Consider the following 27192-nt stretch of genomic DNA (forward strand, 5'->3'; position numbering starts at 1 on the left):
CACGCAATTAATGTTATATTCATGTTCATAAGCATTGCAGCAGGAAGCATATCATCTCAGTCAAACTAACATTATTTTACTTCTTTCTTCACACGTACTGGAGTTCTGGAAATTGTGTCCAACAGAAGTTAGAAAATAATTAAATCACACCATTTTCACTGGTCAATTTGAATTTCATGCTGTATGCCATGAGGGTAAATATCTAACATCTCTCAGAAAACTACAATGGGATAAACTCTTCAGGGAGATGAAGTCATTACCTCATTCCAGTGATTACAGCATGCTTGTGAAAGCTGTAATCCAAATGAGAAGACACTTTTTCCTCAGCAATTACTAGACCACAAAGAGACAGAAGATCAATGTCTGTATTGATGCTCTCTTGTAAAATTTACATTTTTATCTTATTGTAAAGACCTATGTTTTTTCATCAGCTTCAGAATCCAGTCCAACTTTTAGTATCCCCACTATGATATACTGTATAAATAGACATCTGAATATCTTACGAAATACTCAATACATTACATCTTTTATAGGCATCTTGACTTGAAAGAAAGAAAAAATATTAGTGATATTTAAACTAATTTTCTTTCTACTTGCACCTAACAAGTTCTACAGACAGAAATTACTATGAGATCTCCCACTACCACCGGATCACTTCATGTTCAATACAGTTCTCTTAAAATCCAGAAGAACGAATGACAAAATTAATTACACAACATTACACAACAAAACCGTGTCAATAAAGCACAACAGCATAAAAAACAAATAATAAAAAAAAAAACAAAAACACCAGATTTGGTAAATCCTTAAAGGGGGTAGGTAGTAGAGAAAAGAAAAGTCCTCAGCACTGAGAGCTGAGGGTAACTATTTCCCTTTTTGTTTCACCAAGAACTAGAAGTTCACTCCAGTCTTTGCTAGACTATAGCTAAGCTCAGTAACTAAAGCAGATATGCTAGGTAAAACCAACACTTCTCTGAGTACATAGTATACCAACACAGTACTTAATTCTTCCTCGACTGTTCTAAACATATTTATGCTTAGCATCTATTTAAAATATCCAATATAATATCCAACCTCTTCATACATTACTGGCTACTAAAAAGGTGTAAAGACAGTTAATGTTTCTCCTAAATCAGCATACTTAAGATATATTTGCAAGTATTTATAATCTTGAAGACTTCTTCAACAAATCTATAATTCACTCAGACTAACATGTCTTGAAATAAATTATTTCAAGATAATGAGTGATAGATTATTGACTGTCTACAAGCTGTGTTCTACAGGTTATGGGGAGTAGTTTGAGAAAAAGAAAGATGAAGATGCTGCTGAAGAACGAAGTCACCCTTTCTGGAATGTTAGAAGTGCGTAAGAATTACGTTACTAAAAAGTGTGAAACTATTTGAACCCTAAGAATATAATAAGGAAGATAAGGAAGAATTTTTTTCTGAATACTGGTAGACAGAGCACGAACTTGTCACCGAAACAAAGGAGAGAAGCTCAGCATTCAACTTTTTACCTGATGAACTGTCTCATATAATCACAAAAACATGATGCAGATATCAATTAACAGAAACTAAGATGGCTAAATAGGTTTTGGGTGAATAACTTGGTTTCATGTTTAAACCTTTTTTTTTTTTATCCCATGTTTAAATAAATTCATAGATAAATTAAAAACATCAGGATGAACAGCTTGAGAGTATTTGAAAGTTCTTGTTTTCACAGAGCCTTAATTTAGCTAAAATCCAAACAAAAGTCCAACATTCCCCCAGAAACATAAAACCAAGTGAATCACACACATACACAGGTTATTCTGAAAGTAATGGCTCCTATTCTATGATGCTGGCCCATGACATCAGAGGTGGATGTTGGTGGTATGGCAGTGAAGGTTGAACCTTCCCACCACTACCCCATTACATTTTGTTGCTGTGTGACAGATGGCAGCAGAAGGGCAGTCTGACATGAATATGCACAATAATTATGTATGAAGTTACAGGAAAATATTTCTACTTGATTCAAATTATGCCCAGGCATAATACACCTCTTACACACTCATAGTATATTCTAGATTGAAAAAGATCCTTTCAGAAACTTGAAAAGCAACCCTGATCTTTTTCCAAGAAAATATTAGTAATCAAATGTCTCAAAATGTTCCTTATCAATTTTTAAATGTTTTATTGTAAATACAATTCCAAACACTTATTTCATTGTTTTGAATCTTCAATATTTACCTTTTTAAAATGGTACTAGATTTTATTATAATTACACTTAATGCTTTAAAATATTTCTGTAAATAAATCTTAAGTAATTTTTAAATTTCAAACAATAGGTCAGAATTTTAATGGTAAGATCTGGTAAATGAGGACAATCAGCGTCTTCCTGGAAAGATCAGCTTTAATTCCTTCCCTCAACTAGTAGAACTTATCTAGCTTTTCTGTGAGAGACGTAAACCCCAGTTTGATCAAATTCTGTCAAGTGACCAGACCTACAGCACATACACAGTACGGTAAGGTGATCTGTACATAAGCAGCAGTTTCAGACTTTAAGTGTTAACTTTATAGTACATTTGCACAGCTAAGTCTCTGCCTATTCCTGAAAGACTCATGGGAAAAAACAAACTAGTCAGGAACACACTGTCACTGACTGAACAATTCATCAGGGCTACTGCATACTCCATGCCAGAAGAGGCTCATGAGAGAGGGAACAGTCAATAAAAGAACACAGGACAGACAAATTGGTCTATAGCAGGCCACATATGGCCAGAGGCATTGTTTGGGTGCTCCTGATTGAAATCATAAACCTCTACCTGCTCTCATGGGATGATGACTATTATTTTCACAGAGGAATATCCTATCTTTACCCTAGAAGTTATTACCTATCCCAGATGAATCAGAGAGAAGTACATAATTTCTTTGATGTGTTATATACAGATCAAGAAAATAAATTAATGATCACCATCATCCTTAACCACACTGTTTTCCACTTTGTTTCTTGTAAGTTCTATAAAAAGTACAGTTCTCCCCTGCAGGTATCTCTGTTCTAACTACCTGTGAATGTTTGCAGGAAGTTTTTATTCATTTTCTATTACTGGTGACCATATTATGATTTGAAACTAGAAATTCCTTGTTTGTTCATTTTGTGTTCAAAAAGTGCAAGTCATAGCTCATGCTTAGCTAGTAGAATGATAATCCCTCTTGGAATGCAGTACTTATTTTTTATTTTGGATGTGATATTCACTAAATTCCAAGGAGATTAACACAATAGAATCCAATAAAAGTAAACTTCTCAACAAGAAGAACGCTGAACTATAAAATTAATAAGAATAATTTGTGGAATCATTAGTTTTTATTCCCATATATTTCCTATCAAGAAACCTCTAGTGAACAGACACATGGATAGAGAAATTTGTACTAGATACATTCTAATTCTATGGAAACCTGTTGTTGGGGCAGGCATACAGAATAGAGTTAAAACATCATATAGTCTCCTGTAAGAGATCAGCAGTTATAGAATACATAATGACTAGGCAGCTATATAAGAACTTGCAGTCTAAAAGAACTGTAACATACTAATGCTTTCACATTCTTCTCAGAACCTTGGCTATATGCTTCATACTGATGCACTGGTAGAAAACTGACCTTGAAGACAATTACTAAGTTCCTCAAAATTTACTCCAAATGAATGAGCTCAGGCAAAATAATTAGACAGAAATTTAAGACCTGGAACTACAAGTCTAATAGGGATGGTCAAATAGATAAACTTCCATAGGGACAGTTTCTGACCACTGTCAAATCATATTGCATGGCACAGTTGTTTTTTCTTCCAAAATCTTCCCAGATGAAAAACAACATCAGTTCACATCAGGAAAAACTGGTATTAAATAGCAAGCGAAATAGCAAGTAAGTAAAGTCCAAGACACAGTATAAGAACACAAATGGAGCACTAAACTCTAACAAAAAACATACAAACAAACCCAAAAACACTAAAAAACAATGTGGGAAAAGTGGATCTGGAATAATGTTAATTCACCTGATTAAGTGGAACAATGGGAGAAAAACTTTAAGACAATTCATATAACAGTTGTTTATATGACAGCGTGGTGAAAGCTCAAGGAAATCTCATGAGACAGGAGAAACTAAGAGATGTCAACTAAATGACATGGTGAGATTACACACAGGAGTAAATTTCAGGGAAAACAATTAATGGAACTCTGAAATCAAATCAAAACCATTTCTTAACCTAATATTTCTGTGTGTTCACTTAGCCACAAATCTCAAATATCTGCCACATGAGATCCTTCATCACATCCAAATTTATCAGCTCATAAAGGAAGCCCTCTTGGCAAGCCACAAGCAAGTAGATCTGCCAAGGACAGTGAACGTTCTGAGATCATAAATGTCCACTAACACTTGTAATTGATCTGTATTTCTATTCTGCTTCTCAGAATATTGTATAAAATGTTAAACTTTCAATTGGATAATTCCTTGTACCAGAGAACATTATTGCAGCACAGAGGCAAGATGAAAAACTGACAAAAATGTATACATCCACATAATTATTAGTTGTTGTAGTAAAACTTATTAAATCATAACTCAAAGGTTTTCAGACAGAAATGAAGAGATATGGGAGACTGAATTAGAAATGGGAGGAAATCAAGTATCACATCTGAAAAATAGTGAGACCTTGTTACTAATTAGTAATGAGAAAACTTTCCTCTGAAGTCCACAGAAACAATATATGATTCCTTTTATAATGCAGTGGATTAAAATTTAATGCCTACAACTTCTTCCCGAAGAGAAATCTGATCACTGAATTTTAGTTTCTTCCTTGCAGATTAATAACTACGTTTAGTATTTCCTGCACTTATTGATGGAAACTCATATTAGAAATATTGGCCAACATAAAGCCAAGATTTCCTATAATGTCCCAAATTAGTTGGCTACCACAGGTTTATAGATTATTAATGCATCTCCTGTTGGCATTCTGCCTTACAACATTTTTCACTGAAATATTAAACCAAATCCAATCTTTCCTAGATTTTTAGCAACATAAAGATTGCAAATAGCATTAACCTCTGTTCCAATAAATAGCCTTTCATTCAATAAGTCTTCCAGTTACATGCTTAAAACCACCCATATACAGGAAAAGGCAAAAGCATGTGCATATTGTAATTAAAATGACTGCTCAAATTTTTGTTGTTGTTTTTCTTTTTCAAGTGTATGGCAGGAAATTTTATTAATGCTATTAAATAATTATTACAACTAATAATAAATAATAACATGATAATAGGGACAATCAGCTATTAGATAATTACATTTCCATTAGTAAGCTGAAGTGAGAAATTTTTTATATGAATTAGTAATTCCAATAATTAAGCATAAGCATTTGCACTTATTATTTGGGATTTTCTTGTTATTTACTTAATGCTGCAGAGCTGAATTCAAGGTGAGAACTCTTGGTAGTGTCTAAATTCACTGTTGAAAACTCCTTAAACTTAAAATGAAATTCCTTTATGTCTGAAGCATTATTAAGCTGTTACTAAAAAGAACCATATTCAATAGAACCAAGAACCTATGCTTCATTTAACCAGGTGTTTGATGAGGTTAAATAACACAACATGATTAACATGTAGTACATGAAATAAGTAATCCCATGTAATTTATCCCCTCACTCCTCATGAAAGATCTAGTAAAGTACCCATATTGCTAATTAAATTTTAAATTTAATGGTAACACTTAAAATTCCCCACTATTGTTTCTTCTATTGTCTCATTGCTATTCTTACCTAACAATGATTATTTTATAGTTTGCAAACAGAAACTTCAATACAAAGATATTTATAAATAGTAGCATTTTTCCTCTTCCATCTACAAAAATTTGAAGATACACACAGCTCAGAGAGGTGAAATCACAACCCAAGAGTAAAGCAACATCATTCCTTCCAGATGTGCAATAAGAAGGGAGTCACTGTTCCAGTGGATGAAGAAACTCAAAATTTCAAAGGCTGAAGCCAAGAAGTCCTGCCAGATACACTTCAAGAAAATTGTTTGATGAATTATCATAGTGAACATCAACTTTTCAGATAAATGATGGAAAACAAATCAGCTTATGTCTCAAGGGAGACTATAAATTTCCTCCTTGCTTTGGGAACTTGAGTATGGAGAAAGTTGTTGATTGTTCCACCTTTCAATGAACTAATGAAGTTTTACTAAGAAATCTGTTGCTTTCCAAATTTCCTTTCAGTATGATTTAACAAGTTCAGTCAGAGAGAAAGAGCACATCCGCAAAAATTCTTACACAACAGTATGACAACCAAATGATTTGTAAACTGCCTGAATCTGTACAGAAAATGGAAATCACTGATCTGCACAATCATCTTACAAATTCAATGAAAGCTCAAGAATGAAAATAAGAGAAGCTATGGAATGTTGATTAGCACATGTGGATACTACTGTATTATACACAAAACAGATTACAACAGAGGCAATAGTGACGTAGATGAATGTTATTTTGAAATCACCAGATGCGGTAGTTTTTATTCAACCATATTCTTCTGTAATAAAGCAGAAGAAATAAGCAAGGCTGCACACTAGGCAGGAGCATTTATTTCCTTGACCGTGGAAGCTGATCCACCACTTTAACCTACAATGAGCAGTATAGGAAAAGTAACTTTTACTCTGTAGCCCAAAGTACCTACAGGTAATAGCTTCTAAGTAAGAAAGTCACAAAGCATTTTTCTTTTTGACTGGCACACTGAAGGACAAACATTTTCACAACTGTTGTAAGAACTGGCCAGCAATCACAGATTCATTTTGCACATCTAGAGTGATCAAAAAATGAATTCTTATTGAATAGAACTGAAGTAATTACAAGTGCTCAAAATAGATTTCAGAATATCATTATCAACTATGAAAGATTGAGACATTATATATATACATATGATCAAGGACGACCTGGACATTAAGTACTTCAAAGTAGCACAATCTTTTTAAGAATTTTGTCTTCATCTTCCTCCTCTACTCCCCTTCACACTTATAAATATTTCTAGGACTATTCAAATGACTTAAATAAAATTTGTGCACAAGAAACTCTTCTAGCTAAAAAACACAAGGACCTATTACCATGTTTCTTTACTGGCATGAAATCAGAGAAAATCCTCAAGGTGCAAATGATCTGCAGTCTATTTAACATCATGGCCATTTATTTTTATGGGCACTCATTATTTTTCTTTACCCTAAATTATATGTACATTCCTGGCGCCATTTCCCTCTGTTCTCTAGGCTTTATTATAATTTTTTTCATTACCCAAGTCCTCCTCAATACCTCATCAATCAAAAATGCATGTAACATCCACAAGTTGTTTTACTAGGCAGAGACAGCAAACCATGGAACCACAGCTTACAATCCTAGATAAAGACTTTACTCATATCCCAAGGCTGGGATACATGCCATAGTTTGGGAAGCATTTGCTATAAAAACCTGTTTTGAAATATCTTAAATATAGTCTTTGCACACAAACTGATATGCACTGAATTAGTGTTTAAATACCTCCATTCCTACTTTATTATGGATTATGCGCTGAACTAGTTCTGTCAAGTTCTGAACAGTATGCCATAATTTTGACTAAATCTAAGCACATGCATCTTTTCCCCTGGAAACAGTATTACAAGTATGCCCATTTCTCCTGTCACAGAAAATTTCCATGAATATTTTGATAAACAGCTGTTATGCTATACTAGTTTATAACCATAATAACATCAGCTTCAGCAATGAAATGACACAGCATCAGAAGCGATCGCATAACGCTTAATTATTTTTGTGAACAACTCAGAAAAGCATAGTGCAGATCATTTTGATATTTGGGTTTACTGGACAGGAAAAAACTTGTGCTTTGATGAAAAAGCCCTTGGCTTGCTCATCACCTGCACGTTAAAGCTGAGCTGGGATGCTGTCACTCTCTTCACAATACCCTTTAGAGAATAGTGGGTTTGAATAGACTAAATGATACAGTATTGCTCTTTCCCTTAAATCATGTTTTGCAATTGCTGCTACAAAAACTACAAAAAGAAATAAAATAATAATAATAAAAAATCTTTCTAAGGGCGCCATATCACATTTGTAAATGAAAACCATTTATCAAAATTGTATCCATTTATCAAATTGTACAACATCAAAGGGGAAAAAAGAAATAAAAAAAAAAATCACTACAAACCAGATAGAATCACAAAATCTTTTAGGTTGGAAAAGACTCTGGACTTCATTAAGTTTAACCATCTTCTAACTATCAAGTCCACCACTAAACTATATCTTTAAGTGCTACATGAAACATGTCTCTTAATACATCCAGGGATGGTTACTCCAATATTTCCCTGGGCAGCCTGTTCTTAAATACCTAACCACCATTCCCATGAGGAAATTCTTCCTAATATCTAATTTAAACTTCCCCTGGCACAACCTGAGTTCATTTCTTTGAGTTTTGTCATTTGTGACTGATAAAAGAGTCACATGACTTGGCTAAAATTTCCTTTCCTCCTAATTAAGTTCTCACAGACCGCTGATGTGTACTGCTTTCTAGTCCCTTCAGCAGCTTCACTGCTCTTCTCTGAATGTATCCAACAACTCAATGCCCTTCTTTTAGTGAGATGCCTGAAAACCAAAAAACACTCAAGATGTTGTCTCACCAGTTCTGTGTACAAAGGAACAATCCCTTCTCCAGTCCTGTTGGCCACATTACAAGGGATTTTTGTTGCTGTGTAAGACATAGCAGCAGAGGGTCAATCTGACACAATGACATCTGATGCAGAAATTCTTATGAATTAAAGGTATATAATGAAATTCCTTCATGAGGAAAAAACAGCACCCACTGACATTTATCACTGCTTGTTGAATGTTAATGGAGACCAAATACTGGATGTGAGCACACTGAGGCAGTGAGTGGTGTATTTCAGAGGTGGTGACTTTAGCAGCGGTCACTTCTGCTACTGCTGAGTTTTAAATGCAGAGCATGCAGGCTCTTGCTCATTGGTGGTGAAATGCATAGCTCATGGCTATGTTGAAAAACTGTTTTTTAGCTGGGAATTGGTTCTATCAAACTGCTACTGTGCTCTTTGTTTTAGTCTCCACATAAATAAATAGAAGGCATTACTTTCAGAGCAAACTCTGTACTTCCAATGCTGGCTCAGATGGCATTGGTCTTCTGACCATTCAGGCACAGTGCTGGCTCATATACAGCCACCTGTTTACCAGAATTTCCAGGTCTTCTCCTGATCGGCAATTTTCTGTCATTCTTCCTTAAGCCTGCACCACTGTACAGTGTGGCTATGATCCAAGCGCAGGACCTGGCATGCAGCCTTCTTGAAGGCCATATATTTGGATATCACCCATCCATTTAGTTTATCAAAATTCATCTCAAAAGATTGATAAGATTTAGAAGAAACTAACTTCTACAAGCTATTTTGAATACTCCTTAATGTATTCAAGAAGATAATGGTGTCAGATAATCAGCAGACACTGGTATTATTAATTCTTATCTGTTTACACTGCCTCTCACCAGTTTCTTTTATTTATTTTTATACTTTGTGAGATTCACTCATCAGAATAAACAACCATGCATTGAACTACATCAGCCTGAATGAGTACACAGCAGTTCTGACCATGCTAACATGCACATTTTATCCTTTGGAAAGTTTAAACATATATAAACATATAAACATATATAAACATATATAAACATGTATAAACATATAGCCAGACTGCAAAAATGGGAAAAGAGTGACATGGCAAAGCCAGAATGATCCAGACAGATCTAACTCTTGACAACATGAAGACAGTCTGATGAAATCATTAAAATATCTAAATGTACATGCTTCTGATTCAGTCACCCGTGCTGCAATAGGGTGTTCTAGTTTTAAATATGTGGACCACAAATTAGGGTATTTATTTTAGTGCTACCAATACTTTCTTAAATGAATGCTTTATTCTCTGCATCAGGTTCTCAATTATAAAAGGAAAAGAGTATTTCTTCTACTTACTGTCTATCTTGTCCAGTGTAAATGCACTGAAGCTACAGATGACTTCTTGCTATATGTACATCTGACGGTGATCTCAACATGTAACAATATAGATAACAAAGTAAAACCACATTTGTACCTTGTATGTCAACGTAACTCTTCCTGTGTTTCAGGAAGAAACTGCAGTGCCCAGAATTAACTTTCCAGAAGTCATGACTCTTACTGATAAGTTTGTTTTCTCTTTTAAAAAAAAAAAAAAAAAAAAAAAAAAAAAAAAGGTAAAATCCTTCTGAACTTCAATACGTAACCCTTCTCTATTACTCTGGCATTGGTCAAGGATGCATTTGACATATTATTGCCAACACTGGTGTTCAGATAAATGCAAAGCCAGAGCAGGTTAAAGTAAAGACAAGGAAAGTACCACATCCCATGAGCAGATGTGTATACCTTTCTACAAACAAGCACAGAGACTGAAGACAGCAGGTGCCAGATGCTTTGTTAATCGTGACCCACAGCTCACTGCCTTAAGACATTAGATCAAGCTCCCTTCTTTCCTCACTTTCAGAATCCCCATTATTTTTCATTTTTTATTTTTGGGTCTTTCACTTTTCTTAGCCAAGTTCCACAGATTACTGCACTGTAAATGCCCAGAGACACTACATAAAAGATACCTAATAAAAGCAAACTGCCTTGTTAATCAGAATCTCTTCACTCTCTCTGGCTTGTTACCCAAAGCAGCTCTTCAAGGCTGTCTCAGATGCTGGTTTTTTGTTTTTTGTTTTTGTTTTTGTTTTTTTTTTAAATTAATCATCAAGGTAACTGCATATGAATAATAATAATAAAAATATTTTTAAAATTTCATTCAGCTATCCAATAAGCACAGGTAAATGTAGGAGAAGGCATTAAATCAGCTAGAGAAGGTTGTGTACTCACTCAAAAGCATATTCAAAATGGTCAAATGCAGTCCTATTATCCCCTAGGTCATTCAAGCCATCTATGGCAATTTTTCTAAAGTTCCTCTGACTTTACATACTCCTATGTAGTTTCTTTTATGTGTGTGTGAGATAACACTCAATTCTACTTGTCTTGGCTTCTCACAGGATATTAGGAGTTACATGAGGGAAAAGGTAAAAAGCATGCGTTGACTAATGGAATCTGCAAGAGAGCGATTTTTTGTCTAAATATTGGAGTGACTGTCAAGGAGACAAAAGCTCTGACCGTATATTTCATCTTCAAATTATGATTGTCATTGTTCATAGATAAAAAGAAATCTGACAGTCATCCTAAGATTTAAGATTCGTAAGTAACTTCTTGATGACATATTTCATTGCATTTGATTACTGAAATTACAACATGATCTATTTCACTGTCCCCCTCCCCCCTTCTAATTTAAACATCATCTATAAAACTCTCATTACAGAGGTTAAATATATTCAGGCCATTCTCAGTCATCTCCAAGTCTAATTCCAAATCAAGAGCTACCAAAAAACACGCATCAATGATGATGAATTAATCAAAATATTTAAGATACATTTTAAAAGGAGCAGAATAATGAGAGCAATTAGGACAGTCCAAAATACTTTAATCTTTAAAACCCCTAGAGAGAACCACAAAACAAGCAAAAGCTTAAGGAATGTATTAGTTATCATACTTGAAATATATAAATGTTAGCTTGTATGTCTGTAGTTTGGTTTTGGCTTTTCATTTCAGTCTTTGCATCATCTCTATTACACTCATAATGAAATGAGAGTTCAATTTTCATATCACAAAAAGCAATTAGAACTTCTTGTTGCACCTTCATGTAAAAAGAACTGGTTTCTTCTCCAGAAGATAAAATTTTGTGCTATCAGAATGATTCTTTTCAAATTTTAAATAATTGATACAATATAACCAAAATATTTATACAGATTTGACAACAGGGCTGATTACTCTCAAGATCTTGCTTTATGGATCAGATGCTGTTTGCCCTCTCAAGATGTCAGCTTGGGATAAACTTGCACAATTTTGTAAACTAACATAGCAATTGGCACCCTCCAAAGTTTCTGCACTGAAGTTTTATGTTTGAGTTAAATAAAAAAATAAAAAAATGCAGAACCATAGAAACAGTACTAATGATTCCCTTTCTGCCTGTGACAGTGCAAAAAAACCAACCAACCAACCAAACAAACAAAAAAAACAGAACAAGATTTGACTTCCTGATAAGCTGGTATTACAAGTACACTCCCACTTGGGACCTTTCATACACGAATTTTGCCACTCAGTTTGTTTTCACTGATCAAGCCCTCTCTACAACTAAATCAAACTTTCTTTATACTCTACAGGACATACCTTTTCTCCCCCCCCCCCCCCCTTTTTTTTTTTTTTTTAATCAAAGCATTATTTGTATTTTAACTTCTCATGGGAACTTTTCCTGACTGAATGGTGTTTCCTGTACTTCTGAAATTAATGTCAATTTACTAATTTTCCAATGAAAAATACATCAGATAGATCCAATTTAGCTTATTATTAAACTCATCTTGCTAAAGAGATTACTTTTTTTACCATGACAGAGTGGAACAAAAATGAAAATCCCCATGCAATGATTAACTGTTAGGAGAAGGACTTCAGCCATTCTCCATACTTCCACTGTGATTGTTACCTAGAATTGTGCTACAGGGAAGAGGCAAACTTTGATTGCACAATTAGAGGCTGAGCAGATGTCTACATATCTCAATTTACCTTACCGGCGTTTCCATCCAGTATTTCTTTTTCTTAACATATATACTTTACATCAATAATGGTTGTCATTAGTCAGCACAAATTGCTTCTGAATGACCTAATAGCTTATATTTAATTTATTCATTATAAAGTTACTCTCTTTCCTTCCTCTGATGAATTTCTCATTCCATGAATTCCAACTGAATCTGTTGGGGGGGGTGTCATTTGCCAATTTTGCTCTCAGACTGATTCCAGCTATGCCAGGGAATTCCTAAAGGATGACTTCCATTAAGTCCGCTTCATTTATTTCATGAGAACAAAAATGACTGTTAAGACAGGCTGCTCCCCCTCAAAGCAAAAACACTGAGAATTGTCTCCCTTCTATGAAGAAGTAGTATAGATAAGACAGATGTAGTTTATCTAAGCACATCTCTGACTGCATACGGTACCTCAGCACCAGCAGTTAGTGCTGAGGAAGCTAAGCTAATGCAGGGAAATCATCACACAGAACAAACATGAACATGAATTAAGTTCTCTGATAGTTGTAAGAAATCACGTGTACTATCACAGATGGTTTAGAAAGCTCTAACTCAGACTGCATTCACATTCCACCTCACTGTACATTACTTCGACCCCAACAATTAGAAGTTAAGAAAAAAAAACAAAACACAACAGAAAGATTGCAGTCTTGTTTGGTCTTAGATATCACATGGGTTGCTTGCACCCCCCTCTGCATTGCACTCCTGCAAAAGGACTTATAACCACCATGCTTACAGCCTACTGTTCTAAATATCATCATTACATTTGGTAGGCATTCCAACAGAACCACAATACACATCTGTTTCACTTGAGAAGTAGAGACTTCAATTCCTTAGGTTTTCTAACAAAATGCTTAGTACAAATTCACCGAATTCTTCCAGTGCTTTGCTGTGTGATTTTAGGAGTCTATTTTCCCCAGCGGCATGCAAGCACTAAAATTGCATTGCATTTTGCTCTCAGCAGGTGGGAAAGTGCATACACAATGGATTATTCTCCATTCTTTACTTCAGTTTTATGTAGCCACAGGTGGGGGGTCTTTCAGGTGATTGCTTAGCTTTACTAGGCACTTTAGAGTCATAGACAAGCTTTCTTAAAAGGGTCTTACAACACACACCAATGTTGTCAATCATGCAGTAAAAGAATCTCCTCCTCTGTAAACAGAAATAACTTTCAAAATCTCTCTCACAGCAAAATATAAGGCAAGGGGTATCAACAAAAAAAAAGATCAATCATCCTCTATTGGGTAAGGTACATAATTTTTTTTCCCCTTGTTAGACGTATTGTTTACCTCTTCTCTCCTGTCTTTCCCCCTTCTATCCACAGGTGAGAGCTTTCTGCTTAAGGGTATGCAAAGCTAAGGAAGGATGTCATGCCTATCATTTACTTTTCCAATACTGAGGCTACTAAAGGATCGCAAAAACATCATAAAACAGGAGAAAAAGAGGAAGTTGTCAAGCTACTTAACATTTGCTTTCAGAGCTCTGAAAGGAACTTTGATCAGAAAACATATCATTAGATCATGAATACAGATATTCATATTCTGCAAAATGTTGACAGTTTTCTGTTCTTGCATGAGGACACACAGTGAAATAACGAAGATATCCTTTTCTTTGCTGAAGGCAAAGTTATAGAAAAGAACCTTCATCCGCAGCTTCCTAACACACCACACAAACTGAACAAAGAAATGCAAAATACATTGCATTCTTTTGGCTGTTCATATTTTGGAAGTAATGCGCATGTTACAGCATGATGTGTGCACCATAAAGAACTGACATACAACAGAATAAAGTTTCATTCCTGTTATGCAGATAGCTGCTCTTCTGATTAAGAAATTTATTTCTCCAACCCTTCTTCCTTTTTTCCCCCCCTAAGTAAGCTTCCACACAATGTGGCAATTAGTACTTTGTTTCTAATGACACATCTCCTTCATGCAGCTCAGTAACACTAACTGCAGGAGAGCTGCCAAGATCCTGTAAGCATCCTCTCCTGCTAGGAGACCTAAACCTTTGGAGAAATGTAGCTCCACATGGAATGTACAAATTATTTTCATCATAAGCAATACGTAGAATTGTGAGCAATATTCAGCTGCAGCAGTACTGCCTGTGTGCGTATCATTTTCTCAGTGCAGGGTTCAGCTATTTAAAAACAGAGATGCACAGGTTCAAAACCTGAAGTCCCAGAGGGCTTGAGGGAAGAGAGAAGTGTCATGGATGGAGTGTGCCCAGCTTAAAAACCTTTCTGAGCAGGTGGCCAGGTTTGGGGAGGAAATAATGAGACTGAGAATTATCCAGCAATCAGAGAGAGACTGATGCATGTTACCATGCAGTGACATGGGCAGACCAACAGCACTGTCTTATGTAACTGTAAGGGTGGAAAAATAAGTAAACTTCTGACCCTGAGGAGAGCGATTGCAAAAACATGAAAGATGAAGGAGATCGAACCCTTGTCTCTGCTTGAGCAAAAGGAAGAGACACCTCCTTACTCCTGGAGGCTTTAAACTAAAAGAGGAGAGATTTAGATTAGATGTCAGGCAGAAATTATTTACTCAGAGGGTGGTGAAGCACTTGAACAGGCTACCCAGTGAGGTGGCAGATATCCCATCCCCTGGAGGTGTTCAATGCCACATTATGTGGGTCTCTGACAAGGCTGATATGGAGGGTGGCAACCCTGTCCACAGTATGGGGGTTGAAGTTTGATGATCTTTAAGGTCCCTTCCAACTTAAGCCATTCCGCGATTCCATTATTTTATGAAAAAAATAAGACTATGTGCTGCATATTCAAAGGCCTATAGTGTATGCAAAATGGTTAATAGTCCATCAGGCTAACTATTATTCATAAATAATAATCCCGGACTACAAAATATTTTATGACCACTTGGTATGGGCTAGTTCAAAATACCCCAGATTATAGCAAACTGTTTCATGTGTGCCTCCGGTGGCGCAGCGGTAGAATTCCCGTTTGCAACACCAGGGGGCCCGGGTTCGAATCCCCCCCTGTGGAGCAGGGGGTAGAAGTGCCGCTCTGCTACACAGAGGGCTCGAATCCCGGGAGTTGGACTCGATGATCTCTAAGGTCCCTTCCAACTCGCACAATACTATGATACTATGATACTATGATACTATGATGATGATCTACAAAAGCATTGCAAATCTCCAAGAATATTCCTCAAAAAAAGCATTAAATGAATTGCTGAAAAATAACTGTTTTCTTCTGCTTAACAAAATACCTTATTCCTTATTTTCAACATTTGACATACGCACTGCTAGCATGAGGAAGATATTTACTGCCTCTGGAATTAAAACACAATCTCCTGACAGAATATCCAAATGGAAAATGTACTATAAAGATTATATTATATTTAACCAAGAGTTTTAGTCTGTCTGTTTATTAGAGAACAGTACAGACTGTATGTAATACAGTAACATGTATATTTGTTATTAAAAACAATAAATTCCTATTTAAACAAAGACTACAATCTGTGCACTAAATGAAACGCTCATTAATGGTTATGAATCAATACAAAGGGGGGGGGAGGGAGGGCTTTTTGCAGGTGTGTAAATCTATGAATTTCAATACATTGTAAAACTGCCTGTAGCCAACAGCTTTATCATTTGGCCTTTCTGAGCCTAGAGACAGGAAATTTTTCACGACTTTACTATTTCTGGCCAAAAAGTTTTTAATTAAATACCACATGATTCCAGATGTTTGTTTATTTGTTCCAATGAGGCTGTAAAAATGCCTGAATGATAAAATTGGAGGACTCCTGCAAAAAAAAAAAAAAAAAACAGGCCAGGCTGGAGTACTAAACAAACATGGTGATCTCTCAGGAGACTACATATACTCACAGCACTATGTGTTTTGAATGTTTTCTCTGGAAGGGCTATAATTTCAGTAACTGCTACTGGTCTTCTTTATCATAAAGGATTACTTATTATAAAGCTAAGTGGCAAACCTACTAGACAATACTTAAAAAAAAATTACTGGTTGTACACTCTTTGCACCATTAGTGGATCTGCATAACTACAGGAAGCAATGTTTTCTGTTTTTCTGCCAACTTACAGCCATGGTTGCTTGAAGCTTGAGCATGCTTATGGTTTCTTATAACTGGCATGACAAAAAGTCATGTTGTGAAACAGACTCTTTCCAATCTATCCCAAAATCCACACTTTTTTTCTCGTTAATTATGTTCAGTTTGATGTGATATTCATACTGGTGACTAAGGCCCAGGCTACTAGATTAATTTCAGCAAACATGGAAAACGTAATGAAAATCTCAGAAATATGGGGAATACTGAGAAAAGTAAATGAGAGATTAGGGTTTCAGCCGTCAGTTTTGGAGATAAGCACTGTGAAAAAAATGAAACTGTAGACAGAATCTAGAAAAAAAGAAGGATGATAATTGTAAAAGGCTTCCTGAATCTTATGCTTATAATTCCTACTGGATGCAAACAGGAGTTTTCTGTTAAATTAGTTAAATGTTGAATAAAGTTTTAACCTAAACTCAATAAACCACTTAATTTCTCTATTTTATCTTTTAAACCCTTGCCTTGAAAAGGAATACCAGTATTCAATTCCCACAGAAAAACAGCACTCCAGGAAGTGATCTTCCTAGCATATACTCCTAGTCAGGTTGGTCACACCCCCAAATTCACTCCCAAAACTCAGAATGCAGAGAATACTCACAAATTAAAACTATACATTGTCATTTAAAAACAAGTCTGAACTTTTCTGACCATCAAGAACGACTGCACAGAACTGTGCATTTCAGTACCGGACTCTGCATATCATCTACTCTTTCACTCCACCCTGGTTACACACAACTGGTTGTCCTCATCATTGTAATGTACAAAATGATATTTTTTTTAACATTGAATTTTAATAATCTCCAGTATATCGATTCAATTCCAATGTCCTTTAGTACACAGACAATAAATTGTTTACCCTGTAAATGACAGAAACATGAATCCAGCGACCCAGAAAATGCATATTTTGAACCACATTAGTCAAGGTCTCACTCAAATCCAACCACAATTTATTCCATATTTGGTAAAGACTTTGTGTTCTACACAGAAACATGAACGCACTGTCAGAGACAATTGCTACTGAGAAAAATGGGGAAAAATGATCCACAGAATGCTTGGATAGTTTTAATCTACCTATTTCTCCTCCATCCCTGAAGAGCAAATGCATCAGAAAAAAACTGAGTACAAAATAAACTCCAGAGTAGTCTGAAAGGGAAAACCAGAGATATGAAATTAGCTTCACCGCTGAAGAAATAAAAGGAGAACCATATCTTTTAGATCAGCTCCAAGTACTTGTTTTGGCATGCCTACGTGCTCAAGCAGGGGACATCCAGCAGTGGCCATGAGAAGGGCTTCCCTTTATCTCACTAACACCAGAAGAAATCAACTCACAACAGATTCTGTATTGTCTTCTTACACATGCGAATTTTGAGGACTCCAACCAACCACTGACAGATTTTCTCTTTCCAATTACTTTAACTGAGAAAAACCAAGAAACGAAAACCAAACATTCCCTTAACCAAGTTTCCTCTTATACTGGCACTCATCTTTACCAATGCTTTCCTTCCCATTCTTCTTCATGCTTCCATTAATGCTCTTTTTCCAAAACAAAGAGTTAAAGAAAGTACTAATAGAACAAAATTTCTCATTTCATGCAAGCAAGCCAAATGAGATTTGATTTTCCCACAGCATACTTCTCATTTTAGTCCTCTCCCACGATGCCAAAAGAAGAGGATTCCCATCACAACTCACAGTTGGGACACGTTTCCTGGCATTTATAGGAAACGTCATGATTATTGAGTGTACCTGCTCCCAGGAAATATCTGTCCATTAATGCAAACTTGTTTTTTTTCAGGTCAGTCATCTCATGGTCAGAAGATCTTGTCTGAAGGGGTACAGAGGCTGCTTAGAAACCAGAAATATGGCTGTTCCTCATGTACACCATGAAAAAATTCCAAGTACTCACAGCATCTATTCTTGATAGAGAATTTCACATATTACATCTATTTGCAGTTCTCTTATAATACTCTGAATTATTTAATAAGTTAATGCCAATGTTTCCTATATACATATACATCTTTTGCTAAAACTTTTAAAAATTTGTCAGATTAACTGAACGATAAAACACTACCCACAGTTATTTGTATGATTATTATTCTCTTTTTGGACAGCACACAGTGGACTGCTTTATGCAGACATAGAGAAAAATCAATTGACAAGCATAAAGTGCAGTTCACATTAAAGAAATCTAACTAATTATGATAAGTTGCTACGTAAATTGCTTTGTGACTTTCTCAGCAATCAATTTTAAACTCTAAACAAGCCTCTGGCTTGAAAACACAATGAGTACCTAACAACTGTGTCAATATTAACAACGGAGAAGATTGCAATGATAATATAAACAGGATAATTATCTTTCTGGAAGTAAGCTCTTATGCTGACCAATTTCCTTTTCTTTTTATGCCTGTGATTTAAACATAGAACAGCTTTTCAGAGTGCAAGGATATCAAGTTGAAGGCCTTCAAAAATATGGACTTAGTTTATTAATATTTACTTTTAAGAAGTATACATTTTTATAATTTTACTTGAAAATCTGAACGACCATTAAAAAAATTTAGACCTGATACTTGTAGGACAAACATATGTGATTAATTCAGATGAACTAGAGAATATTTATGTCTAAAATCTAATCATGCTGAGAAAACATAGGTAGAACAGGTAAACCCCTGGAGGACAGTATGGAACTTTCACATATCACATGAAAAATTACTCCTTCTCTTTCTCTAGAATTTCTACATTCCTATCTTCAACAATCAGTGAAAGCAGTAGAACTCTTTAGCTGCCTATTGGATTGTAATAGGAAATTTGGATCACGTGGTGCTCATAATGCATTTGAGAAAAGGACACTTCTGCCTCGTCCCAGCACATAACTTCTACAAAGTCAGTGACTGGATTGTGTGTATGACATACCAAAAAAATCAGCCAGAAAGCAAACTGTATAGGCAAACCAGATCATCGCTAAAAATTGAATAACCAAAATCCACTGAGTACAATAGCGAAGCAAACAAATAGTCAAAGAATAAACTGGAGTGCCAACTTTGGGACTCTCTAGAACAGACTGCATGCCTACATGCTAGTGCTTGTCCATGAACGCTGATGTTTTTAATTTCTTTTTTCCTTTCAATTTCTTCCCAAAAAACTGTTTTATAAGATTGCCGATTGCCTTCAGAAGGCTAATAAGAAGTATTCCATCCCTGAAATTTTAGGCACTGCTTCTGAATGCAGTTCAAGACTTTCAGTCTTAAAAATAAATCAGAAAAATAAGAATGTGTTTCATTCAGGTGATTCAAACATATTCCTAGAGTATATATATATACTCTCTCTCTATATATATATATATAGTATATATTTATACCTATATATATATATATATATATTTCATATGGGTATACATAATTTCAAATGAGAATATAAAAGAGAAAAAGTAATTTTTGAGTGTATCAGAATGCTTAGATAATTAACTAATTATTAAAAAAAATAGGACAGTGGATTTGTTCAGGAAGTTCTTAAAAGCCAAAATAGACTGGAACTATTAAAACCTGGCATAAATCCAATCCAAGGCTCTAAAAACTACCTACATAAATACAGGCTTAGCTCTTAATGGAGACTGATTCTTCTTCCTTCTACCAGTAACCCATGGGGCAGACTTACCACTAGTTGTTCCCAGAAGCAAAATCTCAGAAAAAAAGACCATTTGTAAAATGTTACTGGGAACCAAATACCTTTGGCAAATGAACACATTCTCAAGTAATTCAAGTTCTAGACAATGTTATAAAATATTGTTTGCACAAAGACCGAGCATTCAGCACAATTTCTCATTTTTATTATTTCAAAATTTTGTTTCTCAAGAGGTAACACAATAAATTACTATTTTGACCAGCAAATGGAAAGCACTGCTCTTTTAGGGAGGCATCTGGAGTCTGAACAACACAAAGAAACTTCTTATCATTGCAATTATGTAATATGAATATACAACATAGCTCAGGGGAGGAGAAACTGCTGTTTCCTGCACAGTAAGAATATTAACCTTAAAGTTACAATATTACAATTTTATTTTCTATCCATTTTAACTATATTAAGTATTTTTAAGCATTATTTGAATATTTTGTTTATATTCAGTAAACTGATATTGATGAGAGTACCAGGGGCATACAAGCCAAAAATGACAAAAAATACATTTCTACAACAATAAGAAATGGATTTCCTTTTAGACATCTTGTTAGATTGTCTGGACAAGTAAGAAGAAAAGCAAGGCCAGTCTTCATTAACAAATTTCAAAACTAGTACAATTGAAATAATGGAATTTTATTTATTTATTTATTTTAAAGGGAACATGAGTAGGTGTCTATAAACTGACTTTTTTTCTTAATCTGGGTGTTACAGATGGAAAGATGATTACGGTGAAAATGGGAAAAGAAACAAGAAAGGAACACTCACCGGTACCCAGAGATTATGGTTTGCAGGAAAGACTGCACAAAGGATAAACCTCTAGAAAGAGACCTTTCCCCAGTAGCAGTCAGCCCTTAAAAGGGGTCTAGGAGAGGTGGAGCCAGGCTCCACCACTTCCAGTCAGTCACACAAGTGAATCGCCTTCAACTGTGCTCCCACACCTGACTCAGTGCTTGCCTCAGGTGATCAGCCAGTGGTTCAGGCCATGACTCAACAGTTTCCATACACCAGGTAAGAGAAGCGTACAAATTTCACACAACTAAATCACCAGTGTCTAAAATCAAATAAAATTAAATATTAAATTAAATATAAAATACTAATTTTAGTAACACCCCTAGGAATTTGTGATCATTGTTTTGAAAATAAAACAAAAATAACACTAGCTGTAAAATTACTACTTTGGAAGACTTGTCTAAAAGGTCATTAATTAGGTCTCATAAAGGATCGAGTCATACTGCACTCAGGTGCCCAGAACATGCATAGAGAGCCAATACATTTGTGCTTGGAAATATAATTTGAATTGAGTAAATGTTCAGCACGTGTGACTTAAGGATAACAGTTTTTCCACTATAGGAATATATAGAAAATTTTTAAAGTTTACAAATACATATACAATATCTGTTGCTTTCCTCATGTACTGAGACACTCAATCATCATAATATTTGATGCATGGACTTGTAAACTTGGACATTTTTCTTTTTATAAAAGATGTTGATGGAGTTGATAAGCCCTGCCAGTAGGTTGTTCCAAGGTTTATTTACAACACTTGGAATTTTGGAAAGATTTCTTAATGACTTCCTCGTGAACACATGCACACATATATGCATTTATATATGTATTTATCCTAAAACTTACTGGAGCATGTCATCATCTCTTTTAATGCCAATTTTAATGCCTTTTTTTTTTTTTTTTTTTGGATGATAACACTTCTGTGTTCACTTAATATATGATTGTACTTAATCATAAACAAAATTTTCAGCACATGATTAGCATGCAAAGCAGAATATTTCTGGGAAGAGTAAAGACAGAAGAAATAAAGAATTATGTGAAGAGCTAAGAGGAAAATGTTGGTAATTTGAGGAATATAATTTTCTGCTTTCATAGCAGGAGAATAGGCACTCTCAAACTCCTGAGAAGACAACAATAAGCTATAGACCTGAACAGACACCCATATAGACACAGGTTGTACCTACTAGATCAACAGTATTGCTACACTGCCACAGATGACAAGCCCTGTCAGACAACTTCTGATGCGTAAAGCTACTGGCACCTTTATGGTAAAGCCAGCGATGAAACCATACCTAATTTTTCATTATCTAAATAAACAGGTCTGAGGATATGTGCCTTTTAATATTTATTATTATATATTTTTAATTTATTTTTACAGATCTTTATAATACTCTTTAGTCCTACTTATTATCTACTTACTATGCCTTTAATCCAACAGCAGAAATCCAACCTCAAAGTAAATATGCTTACCAGATATCACCTGAAATCAAAGCCTCAGCATGCAAATACCTTGGAATTTTTATTTATTTATTTATTTTCCCATGCACCATATCAAGTTACACAAGTACCAGGAAACAGCCTGGTAGCCATCTAATCTCTGACACAACAGTGATACAGGCTGCAAAGAACAAAAGTCCAATCGGTTGCTTTCCTCACCCTTCCCATCTGCATTATTGTCTGTCCATTTCTTCCTCAAGTTTTCAAATAATTAGGTATCTGCTAATGCTGCCTTGACTTACACTGCTGTAGAATTTGAAAACACACTAAAATCTGGTTACCAATAATTCATAAATACAAGATTGACTTAGATCTTGATATTCCAGTATAAAAATTATCTCTACACATATTATTTATGCAGTCTTAATTTAGAAAACACTTAAAATATTAAGGGGTCTGTGGAATCAGATGTGCAATGTGGAAAACACTGAGTGTTGTTGCTCTGGTTTCAAGCTGAAAAATGTTGCAAGCTATATACAGTTCTACAGTTCTTTTTCAGAACAAAAATGAAAGAGCTTGGAATGTGCTCTTCCTGATTGCTCCAGTTTTTCACCTGCTCCCTGAACTTTTTGCTCCATTGGTATGCAGAAGGACTTAAAGAGCTTGACCAAGGTGCTTTTTAATTTCTAAGTACTGGTGAAAAAGGAAATTGAACACTGATCTGCCTTTATTGCTTAAAAACAGAGAAGAATGAATCCCCTTTTATTGCAATGAAAACATGTTAACGTTTCAAAATTGCAGCCCTAAATTGTTAAAATGCTAAAAAGGTGTCTCTTTACAAATATTAGAAACTTTATTCTCTCAAAATTACCAGCTCTGCATGTAATGATCTACTTAGCAACATTTAAGCACTTTAACCTCTATGCTTTTTCTCTCACACATAAAAACAAAACAAAACGAACAAAAATAAACAACAACAACAAAACCCTAAATGGTATTATCCATAGATTTGTTTTCCCAGTAGGTTACCTTTAACTCCTCTTTAACATGAGTTAAAATCTCTAATCTTGACAGGTATGGTTTTCTCATGTAACACAGAGAACACAGTGCCTTTCAAGTTAAGTGCCAATACAGTGGTAACTAATACATAGAGGGCCTCTCTGTGAAGTTTACCACCTTGCCATGCCAATAAAAGTTTGGTTTTTACCTCTATGATTGGTGAGGTCTCTGGATCCCGAGGGTAGAGGTGTATAGCTCATCTCTGGAGAAATGGAGGCCGCATCACTGGAGGTCTGTGTGATAAAAGAAATATTATCAGTATTTCGAGCAAAGGTCAGTAAGTAAACAGAGACAATGCCCCTGTAAGATGAGTATTCTGATGTGCATACAGCTGTACAGAATCAACAGACATAGAAGACTACTGAGAATTGAAAGAAAATTTAATTTGTTTTTCACTTTCAATCTTGCAAGGAAGCTGTACTCAGAAGTTTGCACTATTATATTAGATATCGTTGCTAGAAAATATTGCCATACAGCTCACAGCTTTAAAGAACTACCAACTTAACCAGGAACACTTTGGGTGGCATTAAACATGTTCCTTTTAGTTAAATAGAAAAATATTTACCTGAAGGAAAAAAAAAAAAAAAAAAGAAAGAAAAAAAAAAAGGAGATAGAGAATACAAAGCTGGGATAAGATGCTAAGATGCTATACTTTTCAAAACTAAGCAGAAGCCAGATTTCAAAATTCCACTGTTCTGTAAGCTAAGCAAAGGGATCTCTTAAGACTGATAATGCCTATAATGTTCAAAAGCTGTACAAGTATCTAGATTAATATAACAAACAGTTAAAACTCACATGAGATTTGTAAATCATTTAAAGAAGTATTAAGAAGAGTTACTAAGAAGAAAATCTTAAGGGAGAAGAAAGGAAACTCATTTTTTCCCCATAATAAAGAAAAATTTCAAGATCCTATGATTCTGAATTAAAAACATTCAACCGCGAATTTATAGTTTTCTGTAAACCAGTCATAATCTGGTTGAAGAAAAAGTTTCATCTAAAGGAAATAGCAACTTAAAGCCAAGGAAAACCATGTTTACCATCTTGCTTTTTAGTTATTGAGTAGTGGATTCTCTTTCTTAGCTGATATGAAAATAACAGATCTTGTTGGTGAATAAGAATCATCATTATAGTGTTTTAAAAATTTGGTTTGAATTAGGTAGATAGATAACATGGTAGTGACGTGCCCAGTTTCAGTCATAAAAAGTGCCCACTAAAAGTTATATGACAATTTCTGATAGAAAAGATAAAGGAAATACAGAGAAAACAACAATAACAACAACAATTTTTAATTAATCATATATGTGAAATGAATTCAAAACCAGATTCACAAAGGCTAGTAAAGATGAAAGCATAAGATTTCTTTGGGAAAAAAAAGAAAGCTTGTAACCAAGCTAAACTTGAAAACATGCAGAAATCCACCGAAATGAAAATCACCAATATTTTGTTAAAGAACTCTTCATCTCTGTTATAGCTGTACAGATTGTAGTACATTCAAATGTGGAAGGGTAAGAGACTGAGTAATTAGTATATTAAACTTTTGTTTTCCAAGGCCAGCTTAGAATTTCAGTCAGATTTGTCAGGCCACGCAGCCACATTTTAGTCCTTAGTAAAAATCAGGAAAACACATCATATTTTAAAACAGACAGGTTTGACAAAACAGCTATGATGCTATGTATGAGGTATGAAGAGCACTCTAGAAAATCCTCTGTCCTCTTTCTTAGCAGTGACTGTGCACCCTCCTTTCCAGAGAGGTAATACTGTAAATACAACTTCTGCTTTCAGACAAAGTGAATAATCTTGATTTTAGTGAACTGTAAACATGCAGCCCTACCTACACTGGACTAACAAGAGATTGGAGATCATCTCCCTGACGACCAATATTGTCTGAGGACACCACATCTCACAGGATGAGATGGATGCCTCTAACATTCAGCAGTATGATATCTGAATTAAGTTCCAGGAGCAGGTATATGTTCACAGCTATCCGTTTTCTTTTGGTCTGGAAATTCTGGGTAAGACAAGAATAAAAATGTCACCTATTTAACATAAGATTTCATCCCTGTAAATCATTTCAAAAACTGGAGAAATAAGTGGTCACATACTGTACACCCTAGATGTTATCTGCCTATTCAAGTGTGCTTAGCTGAGACTTTGATAATAGTGAAGGTTTCTCTTTGGTACTTTTAATCTCAATTTAGACTGTTGACAGCTTGATGATAGCTTTTCCTAAAATTACTGGAAGAGACTTTGCCTTTTCAGCAATATACCACTGACTGAGCAAAATTCAAGAGCTTCTAAAAAGCATATTGGAGTGAAGGGGCAATTTAGCTTTATTTCAAATTTTAGGAAAAGCAGGAATGGAAAGGTTTGTTTATTGATGTTTTGCTGCAATTTTATGTATAGTATATAATTCCCTGTCAAAAATGGAAAAGTTTCATTATCTCTGAGCTAAGTATTCAGTTAGAGCAACTTTAGTTCTATGGAATATCATCCATGGATAGGATTGTTTTGCACAAACACTGTCTGGAACTCTGAATCATGTTTCTGAGTAAACCTGTGCACCAGCAGAAAGTCAATTTGTTTTCCCTAGTGCAGAATGGCATTTGGCCCCAAATATTTTCCAAAGATATTTATATAGATTATATTATTCTTGATATTCACAAGAATATTTTGACAGCGATTGCACTGGCATGTGACAGCTGTGTCTTCAAGTATTGGTCACATATGCATCAGAAGTTCAAGTTGCAATGCAGAAGAAGGTAATTACAAAAAGCTGGATAAAATAAGTAGTAGCTTCACTGTTATATGTACAGGTCACCAAATAGCTCAGTGAAGAAATTCTAATAGTATTAATACTAGAAGCAGTCATTTCTGAAAGAATTCTAGCCACCCAAATGTTGTAGTATATCATAGTACAAGGCATAGAAGTTACAAGACCAATAAAGTTACTTGCACATAGCCAAATATTTGCTAAATTGAAGTCTCAACTTGTCCTAGCATTAGCCTGTAGGTTTTGCAGGAATTAGGATATTATACATTCTCTCGAAGAGTAAGATATAGCATATTATGCTATATTGGCTATAATGGAATATCCTCAACACTTGTTAACAGTTTATACTCTTCTATTTTTGTCACATAACATAACTTGTATTTGGCTGCAGATATTTCTCTAGTAATATTTCTCCTTGATATGTGAGAGATCACTGTTATTTCTCTGACATGCGACAATTCTTTACACACCTATACATAGCAATAACAGAAGTAGTCATCAATATATTATTGTGACAAATTTTACAATACAGGGAAAATAGCAGCATTTTAGCTGCTTCCTGAGAAGAGTTTAACAGATATGCAAAGCACTTATGGAAATACACAGTAAGTAAAATCGTTTGAATGCACACATACAGAGGGAGAT

At 35.0% G+C, this 27192-nt stretch overlaps 1 protein-coding gene across 1 annotated transcript in view; it reads right to left on the reverse strand.

Moving 5' to 3' along the window:
* The window catches only part of LRMDA (leucine rich melanocyte differentiation associated), a 618381-nt gene that overhangs the window by 75556 nt on the left and 515633 nt on the right, over positions 1-27192 (reverse strand). Inside the window, exon 6 of the mRNA XM_072340735.1 lies at positions 23926-24010. Coding sequence (XP_072196836.1) covers positions 23926-24010 — 85 coding nt within the window. The remainder of the gene's footprint in view (positions 1-23925; positions 24011-27192) is intronic.

The sequence above is a fragment of the Excalfactoria chinensis genome, chromosome 6 (assembly GCF_039878825.1).
Source record: "Excalfactoria chinensis isolate bCotChi1 chromosome 6, bCotChi1.hap2, whole genome shotgun sequence".
Taxonomy (NCBI): domain Eukaryota; kingdom Metazoa; phylum Chordata; class Aves; order Galliformes; family Phasianidae; genus Excalfactoria; species Excalfactoria chinensis.